The sequence below is a fragment of the Elaeis guineensis genome, chromosome 3 (assembly GCF_000442705.2).
Source record: "Elaeis guineensis isolate ETL-2024a chromosome 3, EG11, whole genome shotgun sequence".
NCBI lineage: Eukaryota > Viridiplantae > Streptophyta > Magnoliopsida > Arecales > Arecaceae > Elaeis > Elaeis guineensis.
Genome location: NC_025995.2, coordinates 82,410,207 through 82,423,833, shown reverse-complemented (window position 1 = coordinate 82,423,833; position 13,627 = coordinate 82,410,207). Strand labels below are relative to the sequence as shown.

The following is a 13,627-nucleotide window of genomic DNA, read 5'->3' as shown; positions in this document are numbered from 1 at the left end:
CATACTATTGTCCTTTATTGTTCTTTTTTTCATTAAAGAAAATCTATTTTTCTTCTTTTGATCTTTAGTGATTGCGTTTTTGACAGTAAAATAGATAATCAACTAATTTTTTTGTATATATGTTTTTCAAATATTTTTTAAGCTAAAAAAGCTTCACCAATGGGGAAAGAATTCATGCAATTTTTTTCTAGATTTTATTTTTTAAAAAAAAATGGGGAAAAATACAATCTATCTGTAGTGCAAATTTTGTTTTTACTTATGAAACTCTATTTTTTCCAGCAAAAAGGCACAAGATGAAAACTTAGATTTTCCATTTCAAGAAAAAAAAGACTGTTCCTTTCCATTTGCTTTTCTATACTTTTCCTTGCAACTTTGAAGGAAAATGACAACCTATCTTCCTAAGTTGGACTCTTGATCATCAATGGACAAGAAGGCCCTCAATATCCCTTTTATATTTGTTGGACACCTGTAACCAATAATAGTTGTACGTAAAACAACCAATGATACAAATCTTACATATGCTAATGACCAAGCAAATAGTACAAATCTAAACCTGGTGCAAATATCACGCTTAGGATTGGTGGGAAAAGATTTTTAATTGCAGTTATGTAGCCATTAGATTCTTTTAATCTTGTACCACGCGGTTTTTAATATCTAATCACATGAAATGCCGAAGCAACTTTTCCATAACATGACATTGGAACTTTCTGGCTCCCACATAACCATACTAGACTATTTCCGGAAAGATTCGATGGGGTGCAACTAATGGGCACCATTCATTTATACTTTTAGCCCGTGTCATTGCCGCTACCTACATGTGAGCAAAAGGACAAGGACAATTACATGAGAAATTGACAGGTGAGGAGCCATACTTATCCACACGTGGCAATGTTGGTGAGACAACTAGAAAAACGCTAAAGCTTATCTCGATCCAACTCATTCGTAACATAATATAAATCAAATATCTCTCAACACTTTAAGCATGCACGCATCATGCCTGTCATATCCAATGGACGAAAGAGGCCCCTTGAAAACTATAATAATTCATCTCATTCATGGGCCCATCTTGGTGGGAGATGATAATTGGAATCCTCTCCATTGATAGTTGAATTTGGAGAGGGCTCGTTAATTTACCACACGAGAAATTATTTCTACACTGCATGCACCATATGACTACACATGCGATCAAACACAACCATTCATTTTGTAAACTTCATCAAGTGCACGTCTTGGTACATTATTATAGGAATCGACAATTTTAATTGATGGCATGTATGATCACATGGTATATGTAGTTTAGAAAATAATTTCTTCTATCATAATTATCTATGTATCATACAATAGTAATGAATTTAGGACTGAAATCAGATCAGACACAGATCGGATACCAGCATATCCATATTCATATTTATTTTATTTAACGAATACGAATATGGATATAGATATTATTCGGATACAAAAATTTATTTTTATATTTATTTTAAACAGATACGGATATAATTTGGATATTGAAAATATGGATATAATTATAGATATAAGTTGGATAGTTAAATTTTATAATCACAAAATCAAAGATATTACTAAATAGATGATAAATCGAGTTAGTAGCATATTTATATGATAATTTTTTTTAAAAAATTGATAAATATTATATAAAATAATATAGTATTACAGGTAGATTTGGATATTTAGATATGGATCGGATAGTTGTCTATCTATATTCATATCCATTTTCTTTTGACAGATACAAATACTTAATCAGATTTTCTAATTTTTGTTCATATTCGTATAGATCCGGATATGAAAATAGATCTGAACGGATATTATCCATACTACTTTCACCTCTAGCAATGGTTATATATACACACACATACAACATGTGACGACTCAAGTATTATATTGATTGCATGCAATCACAATTATTACACCATACACGGGCAATCATCATTTATGAATAAGTTTTTTTTTTCCGCTGTAATCCAAAATTGGGAGATGAACCAATATCCAGATTTCTCAATTCATCTAATATTGTATCCTCTTATCACTAGTCATAGCAAGATTCGCACAATATAATGCAAATAGCAAACCAATATTCGATTGGGACCACTGGAAATAAAGAATCGATCATGACCTATCTTACCGTTCTGGCAATTAACCAGTCTAGCGGCCAAACATGTAGGCTCAAAAGCAAATGACTACAACCACAACCCATCCCTTCCCATATTTTGGGTGCTGCTTCATGGTATCGGTTATTTTCAAACTTACGGGATGAGTCCTCCAAGGCAGTCGCAGAGTGGTGTGATATACGGGGATAACATGGATGATATATGCACGAGCCCACCACTTCTTGATCTAGGATCGTTGGCCGTACATCTTTTGCACCCTGTGAGTGCTGCATCGTTCTGAATAGCTGCCACATCTTCATCTCAGAGATGGAAGGCTATTATTTATTGGGCGCATGATCGTTCGGATTTTTGTAATGAATAGTAACCGTTCATTTATGAGATGTCAATATGACGGCGATCTGCAGTGCGGAATGTGCACTGAAACTCAAACTCACCACCCATTAGGTGTTGGTGCTGCAAGCGGGCAGTGGAGTGGCGCGGTGAAATATATTTTTCTATTTTCCCTTTGGTCCGCCATCACTTTTGGTCTTGGGCCCCACTGCTGTAACAAGTGGACAATGCCCTTGGCATCTCGCTTCCCCAGTAAGCCCCGGAGAGCGATAGCTGGGTGCCTCCTTCTCTCTCTACCCTCCCCTCCAAATAAATATAATTAAAAGGGGACGATAGACTCTACTACTTCCCCCCGATTTTTATATTTCTCCCGGCTTTCCTTTGGTGGCCAAGAACAAGAACCGCTGCTCCGACCCCGTTTCTCTGTTTATTATATAATAAGATAAGATCGGAGATTTTTATTTTTCCCTTTTAATAATGTTGGTGGCGACGATTTTTGGTTATTTTTAATTACTGTATATGGTATTCCGGGATGCCGACGCCGGTTAGCAGCGCGCGGCAGTGCCTGGCGGCCGAGGCCGCCGCCACCCTAGATGACGCCGTTGCCGTCGCGCGACGACGCGCCCATGCCCAGACCACATCCCTCCACGTCGTGTATGCCCTCCTCTCCTCCTCTTCTTCCTCCTCCTCCGCCTCCCCCCCCGGCGCCGCTGCTTCGCCCTCTATCCTCCGAGACGCACTGTCCCGTGCCCGGAGCTCCGCGTACTCCCCTCGCTTGCAGTTCAAAGCGCTGGAGCTCTGTTTCGGGGTCGCTCTGGATAGGCAGCCGTCGTCGTCGTCGCACCACCACCAGCAGCAGCAGCAGACGGGGGCGGCGGAGGATCCGCCCGTGTCCAACTCGCTGATGGCGGCCATCAAGCGGTCGCAGGCCAACCAGAGAAGGAATCCGGACACGTTCCACCTCTACCAGCAGCAGCAGCAGCAGCAGCAGGGGTCGTCGTCGTTTTCCCGGCGTCAAAGTGGAGCTCCAGCAGCTGGTGGTCGCCATCCTCGACGACCCAGTCGTCAGCCGGGTCTTCGGCGAGGCTGGATTCCGGAGCAGCGACATCAAGCTCGCCGTCCTCCGTCCCCCGCCGCCCGTCCTCCGCTTTCCACGCGCCGCCCGCTGCCCGCCGCTCTTCCTCTGCAACTTCTCGGCTGCGGACGACGTGGATGCGCTCATGCCACGGGGTTTCACTTTCCCCTTCTCCGCCCAGTTCTGCTCCGATGACACCGACGGCAATTGCCGGAGGATTGGAGAGGTCCTCTCCGGAGGAGCAGCCGGAATCCGATGCTGGTCGGCATCACCGCCGGCGACGCCGCCCGGGACTTCGCCCGAACTGTGGAGCGGAAGAACTGGTCCGTTCTACCTCCGGAGCTGCGTGGCTTGAGGCTCGTTAGCATCGAGAGGGAGGTGTCGGATCTCGGGAAGAGCGGTGACGATCGGTCGTGGATCGGCGCCTGGTTGGAGGAGCTGGGTCGGCAGGCGGAGGAGCCGGGGTGGTTTTGAGCATCGGGGATTTGAAGGGGATGGTCGAAGGGGGTGACGATGCGGGAAAACAAAGCTCTGTGGTTTTGGAGCTGACCAGGGTGCTCGAGCTTCTCCGGGGAGGCTGTGGGTGATGGGGTGGTCGGCCACATACGAGACTTACATGAAGTTCTTGTCCCGGTATCCTCTGTTGGACAAAGACTGGGATTTGCAGCTGCTGCCGATCACCGCAGAACGGCCGGGGATTGGTGGATCGCTTCCCAGGCCTCCCAGGTGGGTAGATCAGTGCCTTGGGCCCTTACACTTTGATCTCTACTTTAAATCATCAATATGACTGGCTATTTGATTTAATTTAGGATTTTTAATTGTTTCCTCAGAAGATTTTTCTTAGAAATCAAAGCTATGCTCGTCATCCTTGAATTTCCTGAATATATTGATGACTTTAAGGTCTTGTTTTACTTGTAGAAAGGTTTGTTTTTAGTTAGAGAGTTGGAATCCTATTTTGAGGCAGGCCTCGTGATATTGTGCTGCTTCATTTGGATTACTTGCGCAAAATAATGACTTACTTGCATGCTAACTGTTTATGCCCAAATTTTGTGAGCTCAAGGCCAGTTAACAACAAAGACACAGTTCTTGGAATCTGCTTGTTTTTGTAGCATGAGAAGCAATGAGATTGAAAGGTGTGGAAAATGCATACCCGTACTTATAGTTTTTAACCAGCTTGACAATCGTCACACACTAGCTAATAATGGTTGGATAAAGTGGTGACCTAGATTTGTAGAGAATCCACCTTGAACCATTAAATTCGTTGGCTCAACTACTCTAACCATGTGATCGTTCCAATTCAACAATCTTTGTGTCAGTTATTAATGTAATTATATGTTGGAGGAAAAAAAAGAGACCCCAATCCCAGCCTTGGGATGCCAAATCTTCCATGCTCAAGAGCCCTTCTTGTTGAACCCCATAGCTTTCTTGCTCTTGAGACATCTGTGTTGATTGTGCCTGGCTCAGTTTCCTCCTTCCCCTTTGCAAGGATGTTGGTCTCCACTGGACTAGAGTTATGCCAGCCCTTAAATGTGGAATATGGTATGGTATTTGGACATTTTACCAGTCCACAATTGCCAGTAGCAGGTAGGTGACATCAATCATTGTTCATCTCTAGTCGTTGTTCATCTCTGCAGTCCTTTTGTTACCCTTTCTCACCTCTTTGATTTACGATAATCAGAGGAGACCTCAAAAGGTCCAAGGAAGTATGTGGACTTGCAATCAAAATAGCAGACAGTGATCTAGTGTCCAAAGTGGCTTGAGCTAAGCCAATGTTTTTGAAACATCTCTTATGATTAGGTTTGGGCATAAATTTTAACCAAAAAGAGCACAAAAAATCATTATCAAGGTAAAGAGAGCCTAAAACTGCATTCTAGGCTTCTGGCATTGTTCAAATTTAACCATTTGGCATAATTGATTTCTCAAATGAATCACACTTATATCAAGGCATGATAGAGAACTGAACAAAGGAGAAGAATGCCAAGAGGACTTGCTAACATTGGACTATCTTCGAATGACATCTCCACATCAATTATGATCTTCATCCCATAAAAGGTAAAATTTCTGTTGGGAAATGAAGAAATGCAACCCATGGTGCATGAGGCACACTTTAATGATCCTACCTGAGGGAGGGGATAGTGATGGAAAGCATTACTATGGAATATTTATTGAATGCTTTGCATCTTATCTCCATTACATACTTTGGTTTGTATGGTATAAGTTTGTGAAAGGAGAACCATGCCAAAGGTGCATGATAATAAAGAAAAGATATCACCGACCAAATTTAATGAAAAAAAATCAAATGAATGCCTTAAAATTGCTGCTAGAGAATCTTTTCTTGTTCACATGGGGAATAATTTACACCAACTTTCCATCTTGGGTTGGCATTAAGGAGAATAGCATAGTAATAAGATTTGCCAAATTTTTAAAGAATCTGTGATTATATGCAGTTGATAGCCTCATGGAATTACTTTGCGAGTAATAAGTTCATTTGCAAGCTACTGGCAAACAGAATACGTGAAGTATATGGATAAATCACAAATAGAGAACTGTTTGCTACTAGTTTCCACGTAGAAGTTGTATTTCATGCTCATGGCTGAAGGCACTGAGGTAGCCAGTGGGTGTAGAGGTCTTGAAAATTTATTTATGTTAAAAAAGCTACCATTCATTTTGTAAGAGCAAGCCACATCTCCTGTTCTTCCACCCTCCAACGTTTCCCTCTCACCCACCGACATCCTACAAGTTCCTCCTCTTCTCTTCTTCTAGATTCTGTCTCAACTTAGATCCAGGTCAGCTTCCCTTACATGCATTATTCTCTCAGCCCATCTTCCCACCCCCTCAACTAAGCCCACATCCACTCCCTCGGCCATGGTGGCTATCTCGATCTTATTCCTTGTGACTTCCACATTTAGGAATAGTTATTTTGTTTTTTTTAAGATTTCCAACTTTCTTCTAAATTTCTTTGAATATGGCCCAATTTTTCCAAACTCTGAATTTCTCAACCTGTTGAATTACTCTTGAATCCCATTTCTGACTATGGAGAATAATTGAGAAAAAATGAGAATGGTGAAAAAAATTCTCATTTTCACTTCTTGTAGTGAAAAGAGGGTGAAAGAGAATGATGAAAAATAGTGTCAAATAGTCATTGGAAGCCATAGTGGTGAGATGTAGGATGAAGTTGGGGTTCAAATAGTGATAATGGGATATGAGGTTTGGATGAAGGTTATAAAATATTATTATGCATTTAATCATGAGTTGTTTCTCCTATTGAAGAAAATGTTTCTATTTCAACAATAATATGTGATAAGATATAAAAATTGTATAATACAAGATTAATGAGTCTAGAAACTAAGCGACCAAATCTAGTTTGTTGATCAATCATGAATCTAGTTATATAACACTCAAACTACATGACCTATGTCTCACCATCTACTCCAAGCTCTCACCTCACATCCTGCTACCTTGAGGCTTTCGATGGCTTTCTGTTGCCTCCACCATTTCGTGACTTCTATTCACCCTTTCCATACATTATGAAGGGATCTACTATTGTTGTCAGTTGTGAACTAGGATGAACCTCGATTAAAGTTATGCTCTTTAGTGGCTAGGAAGATGTTCTTCAAGGTGATATTCTAAGATTAATGAACTTGACTGTGTTATATTGAACAGAAATAATTGTGGTGCTTAATTAATTCTCTTACTTTGAAACTCAAATTTCATTCTTCTTGTAACTTTTCTAGGATACTTTGGAGTGTAGCCAGAAAATTCCTCCTCACTAGCAATATTCTCTGATACATACCATGGTTGATGGAAAAGAGAGATTTCTTCCATTAGAATTTCTGTGGCGTTTTGCAAGCAATTGCATAAATTATGTCAAACTCTGTTTCACTATGCTAAATCCAGTTTCTTCTATCCTGTGCCTTTCTTATGTTTCTAAATTGTAGTCAGAGACACATTGTGTTGTTTTGAATCATTAACTGAAAATACTCTGGTGGACTTTGGTTGCCAAGTTGTCAACTCACTTCATGGAGCTTGAGATTATATCCCATGCTTGAACCTGTTGGTTTATTAGTCAAACAACTTACAATCATCCATCACCAGAGATGAGCAAGTTCATTATCTCTCATCTTTGTTTGCTACATGCAAGATTCAAATCATTTAGTTTGCTTGTCTTTCTAAGTTGGTTACAGTCTCACCTTCTTGCCACTCCTTCATACCTTATCTCCATTCTATTTCTAATTTTCTAACCAGGCATATTTTATGTCTGTCAAGTACTATTTCTGTGAGACAGGTCATCTTTTAAAGCTTTCCTGTGAGTCTCATTGTATTAATATGTTTATGTTGTCTATTGGATCCTTTGTGGAAAAAGTTGCATTACTTATTAATGGTTTTTAATAAATTGATAATATGTTTCAATATTTTATGAAGCTAAGCCCTTTTATGTGTTTCTTGATAAAGCTAGGCAATTTGTGCATCAGATGCTTGCCTTCTTCAGTTACCAACATTATGACATTGAAAAGGTTGAGACAGATGATTAATACTTCTATTTGTTCGTTGTTGGCAATTAGCTCCCATGATATGGCCTCTATTTATCATATTCATCTCAATTATTCATCTTTAAGTGTTTTGTAGCTTGATATGTACTGTATTTCTTTAAATATTCAATCAATTCCTGTCCTTTTGGGGTCCTTTATTCGACTAGCAATTTAGAGAATACTTGTCCAGATTAACTGTGGCCCTTAAGTTTACATCAGCCAATGCATCAGGCAATCTGGCATTTGAAATCAGAGTAAGGTTTTAGCATAGCTTATGTGAGTTAGCATATAAATAAAAGAACAGGAAAAAGGCCAATAACAACGTGTGATTTAAGTTCAATCTCGACAATTGTTAATTCGAAGAAGCTAAATAATTAATACTTCCTTTCAGGTTTCTTCATCTAAGCCACATGTAAGTCCTCATCTTGTGTTATTGCTACATAATTGCCTTCTCATATTCTGTACCGAGATATTCCTTCATTCGCACCAAATGCTGTTTTTGGCAAGCTTATTCCTTCATTGTTTCTGTATCTTGTTTCTCTAGAAGTTGGAACTGCAGTTGGTTAGTTCAAGTTAGCAGAGGAGCCACAGTTACTAGAAAGGCTGTCTGGAAAATTTCATCATGTATAATTTTCCATTTCATTCAACCATTTCCATTTTCTGCAATACACAATATTGAACCCTGTCAGAGGTTTCTCTAGCTTCTTACATCATAACTTTTTCTGATATTAATCTTCTTTCATAAAGAAACATTATGCAAGATTCCAGTTCAATAACATTTTGCGAAAGATGCAGACATTAGCTCTCTAATTGAAGAGTGGCCATCATCTAACGCAAGAACTCCTGATTTGAGCAGACGGCTTGGGCTCACATTGTTCAATGAAAACTATCAGAAAGTGATAGCAGGTTGGCTTTGTCTGCAGCACTGAAACAGCAGACTGTAATGTTGTGGTATAACAGGAACAAAGGAGATGGAGATATCAACGTTACTTTGCAGATCATTTGGACTCTACCTCTTGCATTGGTTGATACCATTTTTTTTTTAAGCCAATTCATGGATGGATGCATTGAAGCTAGAAAATATTTGATTGTTGCTATTTCTTGATCCAAGCTTATTCCTTTTACTTAGAGGTGGGTCCTCACGAAATTTGATCATCATACAGTGTGTGGAAGCCTAATGCATTTTAAGAAAAACTGGTTGTGAATTATGATAGGATATCTCTGCATATCCTTCTGAGTTGTGAGTTTCTGTGGCACCTATGGACTTACCAAATGAATTTTAACTAGCACCAATGTTTCATTTCATTCGGAGGGGGTGGTGGTGGTATGGCAAAAGTCCAAAAACAAGTTATACCATTAAGAAGGAAAAATTATACTGGACTTTAATTACTAACACTATTCTGTGACCTTTCTTTAACAAGATGGATATAGGAAACTTTTAATTGAAGTGGCATCATTAAGCCAATCTACTCTGGGAACAGCCAATATCAATTTTTTTTTGGGCTAAACATCATCTATGTTGTTGATGGCAAATCTTTTTTGTGCTTCAAAATTATGTAGATCATAGTCTGACCCACTATAAGAGGGGCACATCTGACAATAATTGATTTTTCTTGCTTGTGATTCTACCATTTCTTAATCTCCTCTCTTCCTACTTTCTGGATTTTTGGCCTCCACTCCTTTTCCCCTCTCCCTTAAATCTGTTTTTACCCTGCCTTATGATTTGCAGTACTGTATCGGTACCTGTATGGGATACCCATGCTAATATGGTATTGGCATGAGTCTGGTTTGTCGTGCAGACCACTGGTATGTTCCCATACTAAATATCATTTTACTATGGGTATGGTATGGGTTGCTCAGTGTCGTGCAGTAAGTCTGGTACAGTAAACCATGCATTACATTTAGGCTACCAATCACACAAGTAAACATGGTCGTTTTATGTGCGAAGCCATGGGCTTTTCTTGCATTGATAAGTGGTACAAAGAAATAAAATATGCAGAAGTATTCTTAAAGGGAATCTGTGTGGACAACTATATTTACTTCAAATGGATCAGAGTAAATACCTTTCTTTTGATGTCAACATATGAGGGGGTTTATTTCTTTTCATTGGCCTTGACTTATTAAACCAGTGCTCTTGATTTTTCTTTATAAAAAAATGATCTACTTCTTTGATTGGTATCAATCGTCGAAACCCCCATTTCCCTTTTCATTTTTGTATTTTATGTCTTCCTGTATAAAGACTTTTTGCATGTAATTCAGCGAACAAAAATGTCCGCTAGCTTTTCTGACAAGTTTCAACTTTTATAACCATTTGAGATGGAATTTGCACAGCATATAGAAAATAAGTTGCTATTGTTGATAAGCAGACTATCTAGTAGGCTGCAACTTGCAGGTTATTGGATGACGTAAAAAATGACATAAGAGTTGGTTTGTAAAGCACTAAACGTGCTTATTGATTATTTAGTTGATAAATTTGCTTTTTCTTTCTGCTATCTTGGTATGTACAATTTTTGTTGCATTGTTTTGCACGTGGAGTTAATTCTCACCATTTGCTGCTTGTGAAATGTTCCCAGCTTAATGGATTCATTTGTTCCATTTGGAGGCCTTTTCCCTACAATATATGAGTCAAAGGGTCTGCCAAGCTGCCGTTACCCATCAGTACTCCGCTGCCAGCATTGTAATGACAAATGCGAACAAGAAGTTGCTGCTATTCTGAAGGGACATTCAACTTCAGCTGAAGATCAGCACCCAATGGATGTGCCTTCTTGGATGCAGAGAGCTAATGTTTTTAGTATGAATGATGGATTAGATGCATCAAAGGTGTGTTTACTGTTGAAATTTTTCATGTCTTTACCTTTATTTTGGAGTCTCAAAGACATTATATATTTATAATACTCATAAAATCTGGCCTTGGAAACTTCTGTTTGTTGAATCATGAGGCATATTGTGGTTTCATTTTTCTTCCAATGAATGACCTATCAGATGAGTTTCTTCAGCTTCTTTGCTTCTTTTTTCTTGTGTAAAAATCTTTCATTTTTCTTCAGTGCAGGCTAAAGATGATAAAACATTGTTGAATGTAAAAAAATGGATTTGCAAAAGAAGTGGAATGATTATTGTCAGCGCCTTCATCAGGGATGCCAGAGGTTTGAGACTGACAGTTTCCAGATGCGTCCAAACATTGTTGGTCTTCCATGCATTTCTGATAAGGAGAGAGCCAGTAACCAGAACAGCAAGAATCTTGATTCAACTGGAAGCCAGAAAGGGTATGAAAATTCATTTCCTGTGGTAGTGGATTTACAGAAGATCGCCATGGCTAGCCAGAGTTTATCACTTCCTGTTATTCCTGAATCCAGAAACAGGGACTTAATATCAAAACTTCAGGTCAGGCTATCAAAAAGTGAACAGCTTCAGAGGGAGGGCTTCCAGTCTGACCAAGGTGCACAATCAGATTCAGGCGATCATGATGTTCATGCTTCACCTTCCTCTGTAACATCTGTTAGGACAGATTTGGTTTTAGGAACCCTTCATGAGCCAGCTTGCAAGGATGAACACTCTGCTACTCAAAAACACACAAATCATTTGGAAGATTGCTCTGGGCGTTTGCCATCCAAGAAGGTTGATGATTTCAGCCAAAATATTCCGGAGGTTCTCATTCAATCTCATTCTTACTCTGCTTGTCCTGATCTGCTGGCAAACAGTACATATCCACTCATGCGCATTCCCTCAGTTTCAAAGACTGGTGGTGTGCCTGCCTTTGACCAACAATGTCTGAGTTCATCCAATTTGTGTCAAAGTTTTGTTCAAAGTAATTACAAATCATTCTGTACTAGTCTCATCAATAAAGTTGGTCGACAGGAAGAAGCCTTGAGTGCTATCAGTCAAACTATAGTACGTTGCAGAACAGGTGATCAAAGGCGGCGTGGTGCAAGCCTAAAACGAGATATCTGGCTCACTTTTCTGGGTCCTGATGAGGTTGGAAAGAAGAAAGTAGCAGTAGCTCTTGCAGAATTGCTATATGGCAGCAAGGAAAACTTGATCTGCATTGATCTAAGCCAAGTTGGTATTAATTGTCCAACTACTATCTGCAGCCAGCAAGAGGTCAATGGGTATGATGAGATGTTCAGAGGCAAGACAATCGTGGATCATATTGCTGGGGAGTTAAGCAAGAAGCCATGGTCCATTGTTTTCCTAGAAAATGTGGATAAGGCTGATTTGCTAGTTCAGAGGAGCTTATCACAGGCTATTCTAACCGGCAAATTTCCTGATTCTCATGGAAGGGAATTTGGCATCAGCAACACCATTTTTGTGATAACTGCAACAAAAGCTCGAGGTAAGGCCTTTTCCTCAAGGACAGATTCAATTAAATTCTCAGAGGAAAGGATTCTTGCAGCTCAGGGATGGCGGATGAAGATTTTGATGCAGCCTGTTTCGGAGGCCGCCAGCAGCAATCCAAATGTTAACGTGCTGATTGCTTCAAGGCAAAAGTCTATGAATAAGCAAGCATCTTTCTCCTCAGTTTTTGTTAGTAAACGCAAGTTGGATGTTTCTGATGACTTCAAAGGGCACCACGAATCATTGGGGACTGCAAAACGGGCACATACGATGCCAAACACATTCCTAGACTTGAATCTGCCTGTAGAAGAGGTTGAGGTAAATGACATGGATAATAGCAGCAGCAATGAGAATAGCTCTACATCGGATATTACAGAGGCATGGGCAGAAGATTTCTTCAACTCAGTGGATGCCACTGTGAACTTTAAGCCTTATGATTTTGATGCCCTTGCTGATAACATATTAAGGGAAATCAGTAAGAGCTTCCACGCCAAAATTGGCTCTGAATGTATTCTGGAGATTGATGTGAAGGTAATGGAGCAGATACTTGCAGCTGCATGGCTATTGGAAGATCGAGGAGCTCTAGATGTTTGGTTTGAACAAGTACTTGGCAGGAGCTTCATTGAGTTGAGGGAAAGGTACAACAAGCTCTCGACTCGAACTGTTCTTAGACTTGTTGCTTGTGAGGATGTGTTTGTTGAGGAGCATGCACCTGGAGTCCTCCTTCCCTCAAGGATATGTCTAAATTGACAATTTAAAGATTGCTGTAATTATATGCATAATGTAGTATCTAGCATTCCTCTGTGAAATAATTGTCGTCCTATTAATCTCCTCATTTTTCTCTGGGTTTTTTTAGTCTAGTGTTTGTAAGTGGTATCTTTTCCAGTTTGCGAATCTGGTGGTTCCATTTGATGTCTCAAGTCAGCAGGACCTCGTCTTTTATTTCTTTTGCTCTGAAATTATTACAATAGTGGCAATCCAATTATATTTTTCCTAAATTTTATAATCAGGTCAGAGTTTGTACATTGGAATTCTCTTGCTTGGCAAATTTGGTGGTTCTTTTTTTCCTTGTCTTAACCCAGCAGTACTTCTTTGCTTTCCTATTGCAAGTTCAAGGGGAAAAGAGTAGCAGCATTTTAGCTGAAATTTCAGTCAAGGTTTGGAAAGGAATGAAACTTTCTGATGTACCATTCTAATGGTTGTGTTTCCAGAAATGTGACTTGACGATTATTTTG

General features: G+C 39.7%; 1 protein-coding gene across 1 annotated transcript; it reads left to right on the top strand.

The window, feature by feature from the left end:
• Positions 1–2,800: 2,800 nt before the first annotated feature.
• On the top strand, positions 2,801–13,247 carry LOC140856479 (protein DWARF 53-LIKE-like). Its single transcript, XM_073253866.1, is given in 8 exon segments — positions 2,801–3,465; positions 3,467–3,761; positions 3,764–3,994; positions 3,997–4,098; positions 4,101–4,257; positions 10,634–10,880; positions 11,110–11,140; positions 11,143–13,247. Coding segments are annotated over 8 exon segments (3,540 nt in total). The 5' UTR covers positions 2,801–2,988; the 3' UTR covers positions 13,143–13,247.
• The last annotated feature ends 380 nt before the right edge of the window (positions 13,248–13,627 follow it).